At 53.3% G+C, this 20,965-nt stretch overlaps 1 protein-coding gene across 1 annotated transcript in view; it reads left to right on the top strand.

Annotated features, from left to right (window-relative positions):
- Positions 1 to 20,965, top strand: part of LOC144672892 (serine/threonine-protein kinase WNK3-like) — a 55,485-nt gene that overhangs the window by 3,487 nt on the left and 31,033 nt on the right. Inside the window, exons 2-9 of the mRNA XM_078534893.1 lie at positions 1,247 to 1,467; positions 2,413 to 2,570; positions 4,526 to 4,614; positions 10,559 to 10,784; positions 12,016 to 12,304; positions 13,702 to 13,913; positions 15,942 to 16,184; positions 20,889 to 20,953. Of these exons, the coding sequence (XP_078391019.1) occupies positions 1,247 to 1,467; positions 2,413 to 2,570; positions 4,526 to 4,614; positions 10,559 to 10,784; positions 12,016 to 12,304; positions 13,702 to 13,913; positions 15,942 to 16,184; positions 20,889 to 20,953 (1,503 nt within the window). The remainder of the gene's footprint in view (positions 1 to 1,246; positions 1,468 to 2,412; positions 2,571 to 4,525; positions 4,615 to 10,558; positions 10,785 to 12,015; positions 12,305 to 13,701; positions 13,914 to 15,941; positions 16,185 to 20,888; positions 20,954 to 20,965) is intronic.

The raw sequence follows: 20,965 nt of genomic DNA, 5'->3' as shown, positions 1-20,965 counted from the left end.
GTCTCCTTGTTTATTGTTCTCGAGGCTCCTCGAGAATTTTGGACGTCTGTCAAATCTCCCAGTTTGAAAGAGAGTGATCTCAATTCGAGGAGAAACTGTTTCTGGTGATGGGTGGGTCGGTAATCAGACGGACGCAGTTTTAAAGTAATTGGTAAAAGGGGCCGGGGGTGTGGTGGTTGGGGGGGGTGCGGGAGGTGAGAGTGTTTTTTATGCAGAGTTATGCCCTGGAGGGCGCTGCCTCAAAGGGCAGTGGAAACAGATTCATAGAAACTAGGAGCAGGAGTAGGCCATTCGGCCCTTCGAGCCTGCTCCGCCATTTGTTATGGTCATGGCTGATCATCCAACTCAATAGCCTGCTCCCGCTTTCTCCCCATGCCCTTTGATCCCTTTCACCCCCAAGAGCTATATCTAACTCCTTCTTGAAAACATACAATGTTTTGGCCTCAACTACTTTCTGTGGTAACGAATTCGACAGGCTCACCACTCTCTGGGTGAAGAAATTTCTCCTCATCTCAGTCCTAAACGGTCTACCCCGTATCCTCAGACTGTGACCCCTGGAACTTGCGGCGGGGGAATTTTTTTCTTTTCAAATTTATTCTTTCGTGGGATGCGGGCATCGTTGGCGAGGTCAGCAATCGATGCCCATCCCTAATTGCCCTTGCTAGGGCCATTTCAGAGGGCGGCTAAGAGTCAACCCCATTCCTGTGGGCCTGGAGTCACGTTTGTGGGCCAGACCCGGGTAAGGATGGCAGATTCCCTTCCCTAAAGGACGTTAGTGAGCCAGATGGGTTTTTACAACAATCGGTGACCGTGTCTAGTCCAGATTTATGAATTGAATTGAATTTAAATTCCACCAGCTGCCGTGGTGGGATTTGATCCTGTGTCCCCAGAGCATTAGCCTGGGCCTCTAGATTACTAGCCCAGTGAGATTACCACTGTCTTCCACCACCACCCACCCCGTGTTAGATAAATACTCGAAGGGAAAAAAAAATTGCAGTATTATAGGAAAAGAGCTGGGCAGTGTGACAAATTGGACAGCCCTTTCGAAGAGCTGGCATAAGCATGAGGGGTCGAATGGCCACCCCTTGCGTGGAATTATCCCACCATCCTGATCGTGACTAGTGTTCGATTTTTGTTTCCAATCTCTCCGTGGTGGGAAGGGCGCACCTGTGGGTGGATGGATTTCCTGGGCAGCTGTGTACGTTTTAACTGGTGTGAACTGTCTCCTCCTCCTCCTCCTCTTCAGATACTTGAAGCGGTTCAAAGTGATGAAGCCGAAGGTTTTGCGGAGCTGGTGCAGGCAGATCCTGAAGGGCTTGCAGTTTCTCCACACCCGTACCCCACCGATTGTTCACCGGGATCTGAAGTGCGACAACATCTTCATCACGGGACCCACTGGATCTGTCAAAATTGGGGATCTGGGCCTCGCCACCTTAATGCGCACATCTTTCGCTAAAAGTGTTATAGGTAATTTTTTTTTTTCCTTTTCTTCGGTTGTAATTTGTTCCCTGGTCACAAGAGAAAGACCTTGCGTTTCTCCAGCCCGTTTGATGACCTCAGGGCATCCCAGGATGTCAGTGAAGTATTTTTGAAGTGTTGTCAATGTCGTAATGTAGGAAGCGTGACAGCCAGTTTGGGTTGGGTGGTGAATATTGGCAGGGAGAACTCCCCTGCTCTTCAAATAGTGCCATAGGACCTTCTGTGCCAACCTGAGAGGGCAGACAGGGCCTCGGTTTAACGTCTCACCCTGAGAGACGGCACTTCCAACCGGTGTAGCGTTCCCTCACTACTGTGCTGAAGTGTTGGCCTGGATGGACTATGTGCTCCAGTCTCTCTAGAGTGTGACTTGAACCACTAACACCCGAGTATGACAGCATAGTCATAGTCCATCAGCCTGGCTTAGTTGGTCGCCTGTGCATCTGAAACCCTCAATCTATGCTGGCAGTGCCAGGACAGTAGAGAGAGTGCTGCATTGTCAGAGATGCTGTTCTTTACTTGGGTGTGTTAAAACCAAGGCTGACCTGTTTCGCTACTCCCATTTACCAGCCGTGGCTCCAAAAGGCTGAGTGCCCTTTTGTCAAGCCTGAAATGGCTTGAGCTTTCTCCCTGTGACTGAGCTGCTGACTAACCCGCTGCTGCTGCGCTTGTCAGACTTTGTGCTTTCTCTTTAAATCCCGTTGGGCTTAAGTGGGTCGTTCAGCAGGGCAGGTCGGGGGGCAGAGTCGCACTCCTTGCGTTGGCAGCCATTTGGCAAGAGTGCTGGGGGCTTTGGTCTTCAGTCGCTTCCCCACTCTAACGAGGGAAAGATGCATGTTGCAGAGATTCCGCAGGAGGGGGCGAAATGGGGCGTTTATTTTTGTTTTCCCTTCGCAAAGTGTTAAGCTTGTCTGTCTTTGGGTTCCCACCCCACAGGCACTCCAGAGTTCATGGCTCCAGAAATGTACGAAGAGCATTATGACGAATCAGTTGATGTTTATGCCTTTGGAATGTGCATGCTGGAGATGGCTACCTCAGAATACCCTTACTCGGAGTGCCAGAACGCCGCCCAGATATATCGCAAAGTAACCAGCGTAAGTGTGGTCATTTCATTCAAATTTGTTTTGTTTTTTTTTTGTTTTTAAAAAATACGAAATGCTGGGTCTGATTCATAATAGGTCAATTATTGGTGGACCCCCCCATGGCATTGCTCACTGTTCTATAAGGAATGGATGCACCTGGTACTATTCTGCCGCTAAGGTGCCTGCGTCCCTTTTAAAGCTCCAGAACCCTAATACTTGTCGAGGAAACGCTGGCTCAGGTCAGTCAGAGTTTAAGTGCTGCACCGTCTGGCGGGGGCCATGTGTGACTTTCAGGCTGCAGATCAGAAAGATGTAGCGTTTTTGACGGTTTTCCATCTAGGTCTTGAGAATTGGTGTTGGTGGCATTAGTTAATAAGTAGACCGAAAGGCTTTCCTTCTCTAGTGGCCATGTGTTTCCCTCGAGGGACTTTCCTGGTGGGAGAAAGCTGTCTGTAGTGACCCTTTTTTAAAAATTATTCGTTCATGGGATGTGGCGTCACTTGCTAGGCCAGCATTGGTTGCCCATCCCTAACGGCCCTTGAGAAGGTGCTAGTGAGCTGCCTCCTTAAACCCTACATTTGATGTAGGGAAATACCCTCCCCCCCCCGCCCGTGACTGGGCACAATATTCCTGCCAGTATGCTCCCCTTCCATCCCCCAACAGCACAAGGCGTCTACTTGGGTGGGGTTTCATGGGCGTCCTCCTGTAGCCCCTTCTTGCTGTGTGTCTGGCATCACTGTAAAGCTGACCTCAGTCCTTGCCCGCCATTCACGCGGGGCCTCTCCAGTCTAGCGGTCAGTGATCGGGCACGGGAGCCCTTGGTTGCTTTCTCCCCCCACCCCCCTCTCTCTTTTTCCCAACCCCAAAACTCGGGGATGCTGAGGCCAGTTGTTATTTCAGCGCTGCCCACCATGTTATCAACGCAGGCCAGGAACGGGACCTCAAAAGCTCCCTTACTTGGAAGGGTCAGTGGCTCACCATGAGGGCAGCCACGCTGCTGGTCCAATGCGTTCGACCGTTTGAGCCATTTTCTGCCCATTGTTTTTTGTTTTCTTTTTGCGAATGGCACGAGGAGAATTCTGAAGCCCACTGGCAGCGGGTTTTACTTTGGGTTAAATCGACCCGGTGCTTGGTTTGACATTTCATCTGAAGGGCGGCGGCTGCAGCTCCCACAGTACGGGCAGCTGGGCTGTCGGCCAGGGTTTGGGCTCAGGTTCCCAGAGGGGTACGTGTGTAAATCGTTGAAGGTAGCAGGATGGGTTGAAAAGGGGGCGAATAAAACATTCTGCAACGGTTCCAGGGACGAGGGGTCTTGGGTTCCGTGGAAAGATCAGAGAAGCTGGGGCTGTTCTCCTTGGAGAAGAGAAGGTTGAGAGGGGATTTGATGGAGGTGTTCAAAATCACGAGGAGTCTGGAACAGAGTAGATGGGGAGAAACTGTTCCCATTGGCGGCTGGATCGAGAACCAGAGAGACACGGATGTAAGGCGATCGGCAAAAGAAGCAACGGAGGCGTGAGGAGAAACATTTTCACGCAGCGAGTGGTTAGGATCTGGAATGCGCTGCCAGAGAGCGTGAGGGAGGCAGGGTCAATCGAGGCTTTCAGGAGGGAGGTGGATTATTATCTGAAGAGGAAGAATGTGCAGGGTTACGGGAAGAAGGAAGGGGAGTGGCACCAGGTGAATTGCTCCTTCAGAAAGACTGCACAGACATGATGGGCCGAATGGCCTCCGTTATAGCCAGTCTCTGACTTTTGCGCCTCCATCTGCAGGGATCACCAGAGAAATCAGGTGATTGACTATTAGTCACTGGTGTGCCCTCGGGGTTTGGTTAAGTCATGTTATTGGAGCTTTGTTTTTTCACTCTCTGGTGGTTCCGAGTAGTCGTCGGTGGGTGGGGGGAGCCTAGGTGGGTGATGCTTTCCAAATGCCAAGGTTTTGTAAACCTGACCTTGTGTGTCCTATCCTAGGGCATTAAACCAGCGAGCTTCAACAAGGTCAGTGATCCGGAAATCAAAGAAATTATTGAAGGATGCATTCGGCAGAACAAAACTGAAAGGTGGGTTTTTGCCGTTTTCACTCGGGTGGCTGTCTTCTCTCTCGTACGTGCTCGTCCGCGCCCCCTCTCGCACGCCCCCCCCCCCCGAAACCAGAATCGTATAACTAGAAGCCTTTGAATGATTGATTCAGGAAAGCTCATGCTCTCACTATTATACGTGTTTGCCGTCTTTTGCTTTCACACCCGCGGGCGGTAAAAGATCTGGGGGCTGTTGTTTCTATCAGAGTTCCACGCAATGACTTCTAGCCGAATAATGGTCCTTGGTTTTACAGTCTGATTCCTGACTCCTCGGAGCTGTCTCAGTGGCAGCAGCTGGTTCCAGACTGTAAATCCTCTCACCAATTCTTTTTAAAGCATCTCCCTGTCAGGAAATAACAGCACGTCAAGCCAGTGTGACTGATTTGACCCCTTCCCTTCTCCCACCCACCCTTCCTCCTCTTGGATTTTCCATTCTCTGGCTGGTGGGTCTGCGGCTCCCTAAACTGGCCGGATTCTCGATTCAGCACCCACCCTTTCCTTCCCTTGGGAAGGAGAGCAGAGGAACACAGGAGCAGGATGAGGCTATTCGGCCCCTCGAGCCTGCTCTGCTCTGGCATTCAACTAGACCACGGTTGATCTTCTACCTCAATGCCATTTCCCCAGGCTATCCCCCATGTCCCTTGATGTTATTAGCATCCAGAAATATATCGATTTCTGTCTTGAACATGCTCAAGGTCTGAGCTTCCACAGCCCCCTGGGGTAGAGAATTCCAAAGATTCGCCCTCTTGAGTGAAGAAATTCCTCCTCATCTCAGTCTTAAATGGCTTGCCCCATTTCAGAGACTGTCCCCTGGTTCTAGACCCCTCCACAGCCTGGGGAAAACATCCTATCAATATCTGTCCAGTTGAGCCCTGTAAAAAATTTTTTTTCTATTATTTATTCAAGGGATGCGGGCTTCGCTGGCTGGGCCAGCATTTATTGCCCATCCCTAATTGCCCTTGAGAATGTTGTGGTGAGCTGCCTTGAACCGCTGCAGACCGTGTTGGTACACCTAAAGTGCTGTTAGGCAGGGAGTTCCAGGGTCTTGAGCCAGTGACATTGAAGGAACGACTGATATATTTCCAAGTCAGGATGGTGAGTGGCTCGGAGGGGAACTTGCAGGTGGTGGTGTTCCCATCTATCTGCTACCCTTGTCCTTCTAGATGGTAGTGGTTTTGAGTTTGGCAGGTGCTGTCTAAGGAGCCTTGGTGAGCTCCTGCAGTGCATCTTGTAGATGGTACACACTGCTGCTACTGTGTGTTGGTGGCGGAGGGAGTAAATATTTGTGGAAGGCGTGCCAATCAAGCAAGCTGCTTTCTCCTGGATGGTGTCAAGCTTCTTGAGTGTTGTTGGAGCTGCACTCATCCAGGCACGTGGAGAGCATTCCATCACACTCCTGACTTGTGCCTTGTAGGTGGTGGATAGGCTTTGGGGAGTCAGGAGGTGAGTTACTTGTCACAGGATTCCTAGCCTCTGACCTGCTCTTGTAGCCACAGTATTTATGTGGCTAGTCCAGTTGTTCCTAGTCAATGGTAACCCCCAGGATGTTGATAGTGGGGGATTCAGTGATGGTAATGCCATTGAATGTCAAGGGGTGATGGTTGGATTCTCTCTTATTAGAGATGGTCATTGGCTGGCACTTGTATGGCGTGAATGTTACTTGCCACTTGTCAGCCCAAGCCTGGATGTTGTCCAGGTCTTGCTGCATTTGGACATGGACTGCTGCAGTATCCAGGGAGTCTTGAATGGTGCTGAACATTGTGCAATAATCACCGAACATCCCCACTTTTGATCTTATGATGGAAGGAAGGTCATTGATGAAGCAGCTGAAGATGGTTGGGCCCAGGACACTACCCTGAGGAATTCCTGCAGTGATGTCCTGGAGCTGAGATGATTGACCTCCAATGACCACAAACACCACTAGGTATGACTCCAACCAGTGGAGAGATTTTCCCGATTCCCATCGACTCCAGTCTTGCTAGGGCTCCTTGATGCCACAGTCTTATCAAATGCAGCCTTGATGTCAAGGGCAGTCACTCTCACCTCACCTCACCTCGGGAGTTCAGCTCTTTTGCCCATGTTTGAACCAAGGCTGTAATGAGGTCAGGAGCTGAGTGGCCCTGGTGGAACCCAAACTGGGCATCAGTGAGCAGGTTATGGCTAAGCAAGCGCTGCTTGATAGCACTGTTGAGGACCCCTTCCATTACTTTACTGATGAACGAGATTAGGCGGATCGAGCAATAATTGGCCGGGTTGGATTTGTCCTGCTTTTTGTGTACAGGACATACCTGGGCAATTTTCCACATTGCTGGATAGACACCAGTGTTGTAGCTGCACTGGAACAATTTGCCCAGGGGTGCAGCAGGTTCTAGTGCACGTGTCTTCAGTACTATTGCCGGAATAGTGTCAAGGCCCATAGCCTCTGCAGTATCCAGCGCCTTCTGCCGTTTCTTGATATCACGTGGAGTGAATCGAATTGGCAAGAAGACTGGCACCTGTGATGCTGGGGATCTCTGGGGGAGGCAAGATGGATCATCCACTCAGCATTTCTGACTGAACATTGTAGCAAATACTTCAGCCTTATCTTATGCACAGATGTGCTGGGCTCCTCTATCATTGAGGATGGGGTTATTTGTGGAGCTCCTCCTGTGAGTTGTTTAATTATCCTCCATCATTCACAGCTGGATGTGACAGGACTGCAGAGCTTGGATCTGATCCATTGATTGTGGAATTGCTCAGCAATATCTGTCACTTTTTATGCTGTTTGGCACGCAAGTAGTGTTATAGCATCACCAGGTTGACCCCTCATTTTTAGGTATGCCCGGTGCTGCTCCTGGCATGCCCTCCTGCACTCTTCATTAAACCAGGGTTGATCCCCTGGCTTGGTGGTAATGGTAGAGTGGGGGATATGCCGGGCCAAGAGGTTACAGATTGCGGTCGAGTACAATTCTACTGCTGCTGATGGCCCACAGCGCCTCATGGATGCCCAGCCTTGAGGTGCTAGATCTGTTGGAAATATAACCCATTTAGCACAGTGGTAGTGCCACACAACAGGATGGAAGGTATCCTCAATGTGAAGGCGGGACTTGTTCTGCACAAGGACTGTGCAGTGGCCACTCCTACCGGTACTGTCATGGGCAGATGCATCTACGGCGGGCAGGTTGGTAAGGATGAGGTCAAGTACGTTTTTCCCTCTTATTGGCTCCCTCACCACCTGCTGCTGACTGGTCTGCGAGACAGCTCTCCCAATTTTGGCACAAGCCCCCAGATGTTAGTAAGGAGGATTTTGCAGGGTCGACAGGGCTGAGTTTGCCATTGTTGTTTCCAGTGCCTAGGTCGGCTGGGTGGTCCACCCGGTTTCATCCCTTGGAGACTTTTCAACAGTTTGATACAACTGAGTGGCTTGCTCGGCCATTCCAGAGGCTGTTTGAGTAAACTACTACACCATTGCTTTCCCCTAAAGTTTCAATGAGATCACCTCTCGTTCTTCTCAAATCTAGAAAACACAGGCCCAGTTTCCTCAATCTCTCCTCATAAGACAATCCAGCCATCCCAGGGATCAGTCTGGTGAACCTCCGCTGCACTGCCTCTATGACTGCACCCTTCCTTGGGGAGGGAGATCAAAACTGCACACAATACTCTACCAGAGTTGTTCTCGTGCTGAGGAGGGCTTTCCCTTTTGAACTGCAGACTTCCTATCCCCCTCTGGTAGCTGTGAAAGGCACTTTTTTTTTAAACCTGACGCAATACCTGTGGGGAAAACAAGCAGTGGGATTTTTATAGTGTTAAAATAACCGGTTCGAAGCAAGGTGTTTCAATTAAGCTAAAGAAAATGCGGCAATCCTTTTTGTTTTGGCCAAGGCGGCAGCACCCCACCAGCTCCAATCTAGGTCACAACCTGCAGCCCAATCATGCGGCATTGCGGAATGTGAGCCGCTGGAGGAGGCAGGTGGGGAGAGATGGCAGAGCCTTGGTTCGGAGCTCGCTCTCCATTGCATCTGCCACTGATGGTGCAGTGCATCCGTGGGAAACGTGACCCTCTCCAAGCGTTTACGCCAAAGCACAGCCAGAGCAGCTCGCTGCAGAGTGACGGGGTAGTTGGCTTTATCACCCCCGTCCGTTGGCCCGTCCCGTTAAACACTGGAGGAACCTGTGACGGCTTGGCGCTCTTTTTTAACGTGCCATGTTGCACAAACGGTGTCTTTGCGCATCAAGTCACCGTGGAGGCTGCAAGCAAGCAGAACGATTCACTGCAGAGCACTGTGACCCCATTTCCCCCATCCCCCCCACCCCCACTCCCACCCCGGTCCTGTACAAGATTATTTTCATGCCCCGAAGCAGTGTGCCCACTGTTTAAGGGTGCCTTTCTCTGCTGGCCCACGCCTCGTGGCATTGCCCCACAGAGCGCCTGGCTGTGCAGGAGGAAATTTTAACCTGGAGGGGGGAGAAAAAAAAAAATTGGAAGAATATCAAAAGTGAAATAATACTGCTTAGTTAGGTAAGAAATTTGATTGGCCGGGCCTTGCCAGCTAACCTGTGTGACCACCTTGGGGAAAGTCACAGGCTCACCTACAGTGTTAAAGATTAACCGATGTACAATAATGGGAGCACGAGATTTCCTTGGGTGCAGATTAAAGCCAGAGTTTGAAGCAGTTGTGTTGTCGATACTGTCCACCTACGTTTCAACACTTTCGGCTTTGACTTTACTTGACCCCCCCCCACCAAGTTCGCTCTTAATTTTAAGTTCACGTGTAAACTGGGACTGTTGGATTTGCAGTGCTCCCCTCGCTGTTTTTTTCCTACCTCCCCGGCTCAGTTCAGCTCAGCTCAGCTCCTCAGCTGAGACTTGGATCCCCACAGCGTCCCAACCTCCACCGCGCACATGTGAGCTCAGTGCCCCTCACGGGCTTTAGCGCTCGCCCCAGGTGAACGTAGTTGGGGGGGGGGGGAGGAGTAAATGAACATGTGCTCCCGTCCACTTGAGCAGCCGGATTTTCCTGCCCGCCTAACAACGCACTTTCGCCACCCAGGATGTGTATCGAACCGTTGCTGCCTTCCCTTTACCCTGGCACCCACCCCCCGCCCGCTGCCCCTCCCCTCCAGCCTGTGTACAAAGTTTGACCGCTCACAGTCGGCAGAGCTCTTCCGCCAAATTTCTCACGGCGATGACATTGTATTGAGATGGAGTACAGACTGTGGGGCAAATAGTTGAATCAGGCAGTGCGGACTGAATCCCGACCCCGTTTTACATGTAATTCACTGCAGAAGCAGACCACTCGGTCCAGCTGGCCCATACTGGTGTTTGTGATCCACGCGAGCCCCCTCTTCATTTCACCCTATCAGCATATCGTTCTTTTCTTGCCCTCGTGTTCATCCATCTTCCCCTTAAATACATCTACGCTATTCGCCTCAACCGATCTCTGTGGGAGCGAGTTCCAAATTGTCACCACTGTCTTGACGTGCATCCTGTCCTCGCTTTTACACTTCCATAAAAACCTATGTCCACGTTTGAAATGGGGAAAACTGCTAGTGTAACTCTGTCGCGCTAATTCTACCCTCCTGCCAGTTGGTGGTGCTGCAGAGAGAGAGGAATTCCAGCGTGACATGTTTACATAGGCATTTCCCATTGTAAATGGGGGCATGTGAATTTAGAATTGGAAAAAGTTGTTGACAATACGCACGTGGATATTTTAAGGTAGAGACAGAAGGTCGCGCGCTTAAATTTGAAGTTGAATTGCTTTCGTCGAGGTGGAGGAAGTGAAGCTGGAGCCAGTTGTCAAATGGGCAACTTGGTGCAGTAGCTCGATGAGAGAAATTCGTGGCAGGAAAGTGGAATTGAAGCCCAGGGTTAGTCCTATTTAAATGGCGGAGCAGGCTTGACGGGCCGTATGGTTTTCCTCCTCCAATTCCTTATGTCCTTACACAGGCTAGTAATAAAGGACCTCCTGAGCTACGCGTTTTTCGCAGAGGACACCGGCCTGCGGATTGAGCTGGCCAAGGAGGACAGCGGGCAGGACACCTCGCTCGCCCTGCGGATCTGGGTGGAGGACCCCAAGAAGCTGAAAGGGAAGCACAAGGACAACGAGGCGATCGAGTTCAGCTTCGACCTGGAGCACGACACCCCCGAAGAAGTGGCGCAGGAAATGGCAAGTGTTTAACGGCACCCGCCCCGCCGTGTGCACCTGCTTGACGTGGGGTTGCCCATCCCTGTGTGTCTGCAGGTTTGTCAAGGTGGAATTCGTCCAGGGCTTGAGCCAGTTCTGCGGGCTGACGCTCCTTCAGGGCTGCATTGCCGCAGGACGTCCCCCTCTGTTCCGTTGCTTCAGACGGATGTTAAGAACTGGGAGTTTTCCCCCATGCCCTGGCTGCTGCCCCTTTCTTAACCAGCATCCCCACAAACTGGCGGTGCGCCTCCTGGCTGTGTCAGTATGGTGTTGTTTGTCTACGTTCAGTATTTTTTAATTTAAATTTATTCCTTCATGTGACACGGGCGTCGCTGGCAAGGCCAGCATTTGCTGCCCATCCCTAATTGCCCTTGAACTGAGTGTCTTGCTAGGCCATTTGAAGGCAGTTAAGAGTCAACCACATTGCTGTGGGTCTGGAGTCACGTGTAGGCCAGACCGGGTAAGGACGGCAGATTTCCTGCCCTAAAGGGCACGAGTTAACCAGATGGGGTTTTTACGACAATCGATGACAGCTTCACGGTCACCGTCACCGAGACTGGCTTTCAGTTCCGGATTTATTAATTGAATTTAAGTTCCACCAGCTGCCGGGGTGGGATTTGAACCCGTGTCCCTAGAGTATTAGCCTGGGCCTCTGGATGACTAGTCCAGTGATATTATCATTATGCCATCATTTTCCACCCCCCGCCCCCCCCAACAGTGAGTGTTTAGAGACACAAGATGTCCCTTTTCTTTTGGGGGCTGGTTTGCTGGCTCAGTGGGGAAAATGCAGGGTCTGGTGTGGAACAGTGAGACTGAACGTCCCTGCGTGGCGTTAGCTGAGGCAGCGAGCGGAAGCTGTTTCAATCGGCCTTTTAGTTCCTCTGGAATAGACAGGGCAAAGCATTGACCTGGCTCCTGACCGCTGTCGAGTGCAGATGTTGAGCAAGGACACGTTTGCCCTCTTTCTGTCATGCCTCCTGTAGTTGAATGCCCATCTAGCTCCGTCTGGGTTCCCACATGAAGGGTGGACAGGCAGGAAGAGCTGCCGTTGGTGGACGGTGCTGTGCCCCGGCAAAAGGCAACGCCTGTGACTGGGGAATGGGGAGGCAGGAGCTGGGGAGAGAGGGAATTGCTGGAAGGGGGTGCTGGTGAGGTGTAAAACGTGCTGGCAGACCCTTTTTTATATCATTTAAAATGTTCCACGCGCTCCTAGGTCAAGTCCGGATTTTTCCACGAGAATGACTCCAAGCTGCTGGCCAAGTCCATCCGAGACCGGGTGTCTTTCATCAAGCGGAAGAGGCAGCGGACGCAGCAGATTCGAGAGATGGAGGAGCGCCGCGAGCAGGAGGAGCAGGAGAAACTCCGATCGCAGATGGAGCAGATGCAGCCCCAGACCGCTGTGGCGCCTCTGTCCGCCACAGGCTGGCAGCCTAGCCCGGCGGAGTCCGAGTATCCCGAGGTCGACCAGCACGTCCTGCAGAATAAGCTCCTCGCGGGAACCGTTTCAAGTAAGCTTTCAGCAGTTTACCCACCTACCCCCCCGCTCCTCTCGCAATGCTCAGCTACCTCCTCCTCCTCCTCCTCCCCAAACCTTCACCAAGTGTTGGTGGCAGACCTTTCAGGAGTGAAATTAGGAAGCACTTCTACACGCCAAGGGTGGGAGAAGTTTGGAACACTCTTCCGTGAACAGCAATTAGCATATTGTGAATTTTAAAATCTTTTAATTCATTCATGGGACGTGGACTTCTTGCATTTATTGCCCATCCCTAGTTGCCCTTGCCCTTGAAGGCGGTGGTGAGCTGCTGCCTTGAACGTTGCAGTCCGTGTAGTGTGGGTGCACCCACAGCGCTGTTAGGAAGGGAGTTCCAGGATTTTGAACCAATAGACAGGGCAAAGCACTGGTCTGACTCCCGACCGCTGTCGAGTGCCTGCTTCCTGGAGGTCTGCGTGGGTGCAGATGTTGAGCGGGGACACGTTTGCTCTCTTTCCATCATGCCTCCCATAGTCGAATCAATCTGAGATTGATTGATTTTTGTTAGCCTGAGGCATTAGGGAATATGTGGAAGAAGCAATTCCATGGAGCTCGGTCGCAGCTACGATCTCATTAAATGGCGGAGCAGGTTCGAGGGGCTGAACCCCTCCTGTGTCGATGATCCGTCGCTAACCCTCTGTGCCCACCGCCCCCCTTTTTCCCTCGAACTGTCACGCTAAATTTCTTCCTCTAATTCACTCACCGCCGAAATCAGTTTCGCCCATTTCAGCTTCTTAAAGCAGCTCACAACTCACCCTCATTCAGACCTTCTCTTTAGTTTTTTAAAAATTTATTCTTTCGTGGGACGTGGGCGTCGCTGGCAAGGCCAGCATTTGTTGCCCATCCTCAGTCGCCCTTGAACTGAGTGACTTGCTAGGACGTTTCAGTCAAGAGTAAACCACATGGGCTGTGGGGTCTGGAGTCACGTGTAGGCCAGTCCGGGTAAGGACGGCAGATTCCCTTCCCTAAAGGGACATTAGTGAACCAGATGGGTTTTTACGACAATCGATCATGGTTTCACGGTCGCCGTCACTGAGACTGGCTTCCAATTCCAGATTTATTCATTGAATTTTGAATTCCGTGATGGGATTTGAACCCGTGCCCCCAGGGAATTAGCCTTGCCCCCTGGATTACTCGCCCAGTGACATTACCACTATGCCACCACCTCCCCTTGTCCCCTCTTATTCTAAAGACAAGAGCCCCGAGTCAACAAGTTCCTTTCACCCCAGAATGATGGTCACGCTAAAAGGTTTACGTGTGCGTCGTGGTTGATCAGGAAAAGGGAATTTTCAGCTGCTTGCTGAGGATGAATCGCGCGTCGTGGCCACAAAGTACTTGCTAACAGCTGTTTTCTTTCCTCCCCTCCAACACCAGTGGACGGTGTTTGCGACAACAGCCCGGGTCCCCCGGCCGCCGCCTGTTCCGATTCTCAGGGTGGAGTGGGTTACACCATCGCCTCGGAGCAAAATGTGGGCGTGCAACACATTTCCTCTGGCTCGAGCGTGGAGTCTCATCACCTGTCCATGGGACTCCAGCAGGCGCAGCAGCAGGCGCAGGTTGTGGCTGGCTATCCACAATCAGTCGGGGTAAGGACGCCCTCTTCCTCCTCCTCCTTTTCCTCCCCCAACCACAAACACATTGAATGAGGTGTTATTGCCGTTGACAATGGGTGCAGATGTGCCCTTGAGGGACCCCCCCCGTAGCACTGCTGGGGCCTCTTGGGGCACTAGCTATGATGGCATTGTCCTGAAGGACATGCTGGCGTTTGCAGGTTACCTGCCCCCATGGATGGGGAGAAAGGGGACTTCAGTCGGGCACTTCTCACCACCTCTGCCCGCCCCCTGTTGGCGTTCGGCTAGTCCGGGTGCCCGCTCCAGGCTCCTGATGGCCATCCCGCGACCATCGGCCGGAGCACGGGTCGGACTCTGCGCAACTTTTAATTCCTCCGCGGGATGCAGACGTTGCTGGCAAGGCCTGCGTTTATTGTCCATCCTTCATTGCCCCTTGAGAAGTTGGTGATGGGCTGGCTCTTAAATACGACTGAGTGGCCTTGCTAGGCCAATTCAGAGTCAACTACATTGCTGTGGGTCTGGAGTCACATGTAGGCCAGACTGGGTAAGGACGGCAGATTTCCTCCTCTAATGGGTATCAGCAAGCCAGATGGGATTTTAGCAGCAATCTGATAGTTTCATGGCCACACTTGGACAAGTGTGTATCAACCAAGAATAGCCAGTAGAGATTTATTAAAGTCATGTTTAACTTAACTGAGATTTTTAATGAGGTAACAGAGGGCTGACTAAGGTAATACGGTTGAAGAAGTGCCACATAATAGGATTGTCAGCAAAGTTGACGCTAATGGAATAAAAGGAATGGTGGCAGAGTGGGTGTGAAGATGGCTGAGTGACAAGGAGCAGAGAATATCATATCTCAGGAAGGATGTGCTGGCCCTGGAGAGAGTCCAGAGGAGGTTCACGAGAATGATCCCAGGAATGAAAGGCTTAACATATGAGGAACGTTTGAGGACTCTGGGTCTATACTCGATGGAGTTTAGAAGGATGAGGGGGGGATCTGATTGAAACTTACAGAATACTGAAAGGCCTGGATAGAGTGGGCGTGGGGAAGATGTTTCCGTTAGTAGGAGAGACTAGGACCCGAGGGCACAGGCTCAGAGTAAAGGGAAGACCTTTTAGAACAGAGATGAGGAGAAACTTCTTTAGCCAGAGAGAGTGGTGAATCTATGGAATTCATTGCCACAGAAGGCTGTGGAGGCCAGGTCATTGAGTGTATTTAAGACCGAGATAGATAGGTTCTTGATTGGTAAGGGGATCAAAGGTTACGGGGAGAAGGCGGGAGAATGGGGTTGAGAAACTTATCAGCCATGATTGAATGGCGGGGCAGACTCAATGGGCCAAATGGCCTAATTTCTGCTCCTGAGTCTTATGGTCTTATGGTTTAATAGTGGTGAATGGTTGTTTTTCAGACTGGAGGAAGGTATAAAAGTGGGGTTCTCCATGGGCTGGTTCTTGGACCACTGCTTTTCTTGAATTATATTAATGTTATTAATTATGTTAATGGCTTGGGTGGAAGGATTGAGAACCAGGCTCACCAATTTAAGGTGATTGGGCAGCCACCGCATGAGGGAAAGCCCTTTTTTGGGCAGCGAGTGGTTAGGACCCGAAATGCCCTGCCCTGGAGAGGCAGGTTCAGTCGTGGCTATCAAAAGGGGAAGCGGATAAGAGGGAAAATTTGCTGGCCTAGGGCACAAGGCAGGAGGGTGGGACTAAGCAGAGAGCCAGCACGAATGTGACGGGCCGAATGGCCGCCTCCTGTGCTGTAACCGTTCCGTGATTACTGAGACTAGCTCTTTGTTCAAGTAGCTGAATTTAAATTGAGTTAAGGGGATTAGGGGCTCCAAAGCCAAGCTGGGGTTGAGATACAGAATCGGCCATGACCTGATTGAATGGCGGGGCAGACTGGAGGGGCTGAACGGCCTCCTCCCGTTGGACTTGTGACAGTGCAGGTAGACTCGTCCATGCTAAGTGTGCTGGGCTTGATTTCAGTAGCTGCGTCTCACGTTGTAAGCTGCCTTCTTTTCTCCCCCCTCGTTCTAATAGAGCTCGAGCGGACAATCGGCCGGCCTCCATCGTCACGGCAGCGACGTCCATCCCTCTGTGCCGTCCTCTCAGACCCTGCCTGTCGTCTCCCAGTACAACAACCCCGCCGGAATCGGGGCTTCCCCCTGCACCTCCGCGACGGCCCTGCCGCCGCAGTCCCTGCCGGCGGTGTCGCCGCAGGCCTGGATGTCGGCCGCCCCTGCCAACGCTGCCGCCGCCGCGATGGACGCCAGCCCACTGCCAGTGAGTAACTCTGCCGCCGTCGCCCAAACCCGCCACCCGATGCCATCGGTGCAGCAACAGACTTCTCTGCCGGACACCGTGCAGCAGCTGCAACCGCTGGCGCAGCAGCAGCACTCCTCGGAGCAACAGCCGCCCCAGGGTCAACAGCTGCTCTTCAACGTGCAGCAGCTCCACCATCCAATGTACGTCCAGAGCCCAGTGCAGCAGCCAGCGCTGCAGCTCGCCGACGCCCTCCTCCCGCCGCATCAGCTGACCTTCCAGCACCAGCCGGGCCCCGCGCAGGAGATGCAGCAAACGACGCCTCAGACCTCGGCACAGACTCAGCAGCCCGCCCCGCAGTATCAGCAGGCTGCCCCGTCCCCGGCGGAGCTCTACCAGCACCCAGCACAGGCCCAGGCCCAGGTCCAGGCCCTACCCCAGCAGTATCAACAGGGCCAGCTTCACGCATATCAGCAGCCTCCCGGGGCCCAGAGGTTTCAGAGTCCTGGCCTAGCCCAGCAGTATCAGCAGCAGGCCCAGGCTCAGGCCCTGCAGTATCAAGCTCAGGCCCAGGCTCAGTACCAGCAGTCTCCACAAGCCCAGGCCCAGGCCCAGCAGTATCAAGCTCAAGCCCAGCAGGTAGGCCAGGCCCAGGCTCAGTACCAGCAGTCTCCACAAGCCCAGGCCCAAGCCCAGGCCCAGCAGTATCAAGCTCAAGCCCAGCAGGTAGGCCAGGCCCAGGCTCAGTACCAGCAGTCTCCACAAGCCCAAGCCCAAGCTCAGGCCCAGGCCCAGCAGTATCAAGCTCAAGCCCAGCAGGTAGGCCAGGCCCAGGCTCAGTACCAACAGTCTCCACAAGCCCAGGCCCAGCAGTATCAGGCTCAAGCCCAGCAGTTAGGCCAGGCCCAGGCTCAGTACCAACAGTCTCCACAAGCCCAAGCCCAGGCCCAGGCCCAGCAGTATCAAGCTCAAGCCCAGCAGGTAGGCCAGGCCCAGGCTCAGTACCAGCAGTCTCCACAAGCCCAGGCCCAGCAGTATCAAGCTCAAGCCCAGCAGGTAGGCCAGGCCCAGGCTCAGTACCAGCAGTCTCCACAAGCCCAGGCCCAGCAGCTGCCCCAGCCTCATGCCCCATATCAGCAGCCAGCACAGGGTCCCAGTCAGGCTCAGCCGTACCAACAGCTGTTGCAGGCCCAGTTTCAGCCCGCCGTAGCCCCCCCTCAGTGTTACCAAGCACGTGCCCAGGCCCAGACCCATTCTCAACCTGAGCAGTACCAACTGGCCCCTCAGGCCCACATGCAACACCAACAACAACAGCAGCAGCAGCAACAACAACCCGTGCAGCCTCAGGTGATTAATCTCCAGCAGCCGCAGCAGCTTCCGCTGTTTCAGACCGCCGTGCAACTGGCTATGCTCAACACGCCGCCTGCTCAGCAGCTCGGACCACTCCACGCACCCGTGCAGCAGCAACCGCATCCTGTCTCCTCCCAGGCTCAGCCGCAGCAGGTAGCAGCTGGTGTGCAGTTTTTGCCAGCCCTTCAGGTGCCAGTGCCAGCGACGCATTTCCCTCCGGCGCAGCAGCAGGCTGCTTATCCCCAGGAGCCCCAGTGTCAGCCACCTCAAGAGGGCCCCGCCACACTGCAGGCACACGTGGATGTAGAGGCACAGGTACAGAGGCGGACATGACGGAGGGGAGGTGGTTAAACCCCAATCGCTTCAAACCTGTTGGCTCACCCCAATGCCCATTTTCCCCCACTGACTCGTTCCGTAGAGACCCCCATCACTGGACACTCAAACTGGACAGTCGACCCTGTCGATCAGCTGCAAGAGTGGTGCTGTCACCTTGCTCCTATTCTGTCAAGTCCCACAAAGATCATCCAGCACTTCCTTTCAAAACTCTCCCTCCCCTTACCATCTCTCCCACTCCCTCATTCCCTTCCATCCCTCTCTCTCCCTCTCTCTTTCTCTCCACCCACCACTTGGCTCTCAACGTCTCTGTCCACCCTCCTCTCTCTCTCTCTCTCTCTCTCTCTCTCTCTTTCTCTCCACACACCCCTTCACTCTCACTGGCCCTGTCCACCCTCCCTCTCCCCTGCCCCCGCCTCGCTCACCCTCCCTCTCCCCTGCCCCCGGCCTGAAATCCCACTGTTTGATGTCATTAGCAGTGCTGCTTTGGATTTTCCATAGTAAAAAGCTTGTGATTCTGTTGAATGTATCATCATCCAGTTTTACATTGAGTGCACAGCACACAGATGGGCCAAGTGGCTGGTGTTCATTCTCACCACAAGCTTCCTTTCTCCCTCATGGTCATCCTTTCTCCCTCATGTTTATCCAGCTTCCCCCCCCCCCCCCGCCCCACCCCTCCTAAACGCATTGACACGATTCACCTTAAACACTCCCTGTGGTAGCGAGTTCCACATTCTCCCCACTCTCCGGGTAAAGAAGTTTCTCCTGAGTTCCTCGATTGGATTTATTAGTGACTGTCTGTCTATATTGGTGGCCCCCCGCTAGTCCTGGTCCCCCTCATCCCACAAGTAGAAACTTCTCAACGTCGACCCTATCGAAACCCCCCTTCATTTTAACGCGCTCGATCAGGTCATCCCCTCGGCCTTCTTTTCTAGAGAAAAGAGCCTCGGCCTGTTCAGCCTTTCCTGATGGTTATAATCTCTCGGTTGTGGTTATTATCCTTGTGAATCATGTTTTGCACCTTCCCCAGTGCCTCCTTATCCTTGTTATAATATGGAGACCGGAACTGTGCACAGTGCTCCAAGTGTGGTCTAACCGAGGGATACGGAGACCGGAACTGCGCACAATACTCCGAGTGTGGTCTAATCGAGGGATGCGGAGACCAGAACCGTGCACAGTGCACCGAGTGTGGTCTAACCGAGGGATACGGAGACCGGAACTGTGCACAGTGCTCAGAGTGTGGTCTAACCGAGGGATACTGAGACCGGAACTGTGCACGGTGCTCCGAGTGTGGTCTAACCGAGGGATACGGAGACCGGAACTGTGCACGGTGCTCCGAGTGTGGTCTAACCGAGGGATACTGAGACCGGAACTGTGCACGGTGCTCCGAGTGTGGTCTAACCGAGGGATACGGAGATCGGAACTGTGTATGGTGCTCCGAGTGTGGTCTAACCGAGGGATACGGAGACCGGAACTGTGCACGGTGCTCCGAGTGTGGTCTAACCGAGGGATATGGAGAACGGAACTGTGCATGGTGCTCCGAGTGTGGTCTAACCGAGGGATACGGAGACCGGAACTGTGCACAGTGCTCCGAGTGTGGTCTAACTGAAGTTCCCCACAAGCTTGCTGCAATGTAACGTCCCCAGCTTGCTTTGCAGAGACAAAATAGTTTGAGAGGCAGCATTGGGAGAAGAGATGGGTGGAGGTGGGGTGGCCTCCAAACACCTGATCAAAGGGGCAGGATTGAAGTTAGTCTTTGTAGATGAGAGAGAGAGTTCATGAGGCAGAGCGCGTTAGGGAGAGATTCGCGGCCATAAGGATCACATCCCGAAGATTCCCGGGTCAGTGTGACTCGGCCACGTTCATAAGCCGTTAAACCGCCAGGAAGTTGGTGAGAGTGAGATCTGGGTTTGGGTAAATGTGTAATGTTCAACATCCTTCCCCCGCCCCCACCTCACCCCGCCACCCTCCCCTCCACCCCACCCCCAAACATAAAATAAACTTAGGGTTCCAATAGCTGTGGCCTGCAGCGAAATTTGCAGAGTCCCGGATGAATTCTGGGGCAACCTTTCTGATGTTTGCTTGGGGACTGCGATTGTCTTTAGATGTCTGTATTTTTCATTATTTGTTGCTTCGTTCGCACTTTATAAAGGAAAATAAATTGGTATAAACTGTGGGTCTCCGGGGCTGGGTGCCCCTGTTAGCAGGGGGGTTCCCCAGGCGGGGGCCCCTGTTAGCAGGGGGGTTCCCCAGGCGGGGGCCCCTGTTAGCAGGGGGGTTCCCCAGGCGGGGGCCCCTGTTAGCAGGGGGGTTCCCCAGGCTGGGGCCCCTGTTAGCAGGGGGGTTCCCCAGGTGGGGGCCCCTGTTAGCAGGGGGGTTCCCCAGGTAGCGCCCCTGTTAGGGGGGTGGGGTTCCCCAGGCGGGCGCCCCTGTTAGGGGGGTGGGGTTCCTCAGGCGGGCGCCCCTGTTAGGGGGGTGGGGTTCCCCAGGAGGCGCCCATGTTGTTGGGGGGTCCCCGGGTGGGCGCCCCTGTTGGTGAGGTGGGGGTGGGGTGGAGGTTCCCTGGGCAGGTGCCCCTGTTTGGGGGGAAAGGGTACCCCGGGTGGGTGCCCCTGTTGGAGGGGAGGGGGTCCCCGTGTGGGCGCCCCTCTTAGCGAGGTGGGGGTCCCCGGGCGGTCGCCCCTGTTAGTGAGGTTCCTGCACGCTTGCACACACGCGGAGACAGGAAAATCTCTGTCACCGACCTTGATCGCAGCAGCTCAAAGCCAGGCTTCAGGCTTCCTTTCCTGCACACCTTCGATGCCTCTGCACGCTTCCATCCAACCCTACATTCAACTTTCCCTGCTGGCCCGGGGAGATCGACAATCACCCGACCCGTCATGGATGGACTGCAAAATGCTGAAATAGCGTCTTCAGTCACATCTCGAGTCTGCGTTTTGTCTCGCATTAAACAATGCTAAATGTTTCCAGCCTGTTTCTATCACTGAGGTTTAACTGCAACGTACTAACAACTCATCCCCTGTTTTCTCTGATGATTTGCAGTCAACGTCACATCACGTGACTCCTGAATCCCAGCGACCAGCAAGACATGTTCAGGATTCTCTCAGGTAGGACTGTTT

This window comes from Cetorhinus maximus, unplaced genomic scaffold (genome assembly GCF_964194155.1).
Source record: "Cetorhinus maximus unplaced genomic scaffold, sCetMax3.hap1.1 HAP1_SCAFFOLD_138, whole genome shotgun sequence".
NCBI classification, from domain to species: domain Eukaryota; kingdom Metazoa; phylum Chordata; class Chondrichthyes; order Lamniformes; family Cetorhinidae; genus Cetorhinus; species Cetorhinus maximus.
The sequence above is the reverse complement of the archived record's forward strand: the minus strand, read 5'-3'. Positions and strand labels throughout refer to the sequence as shown.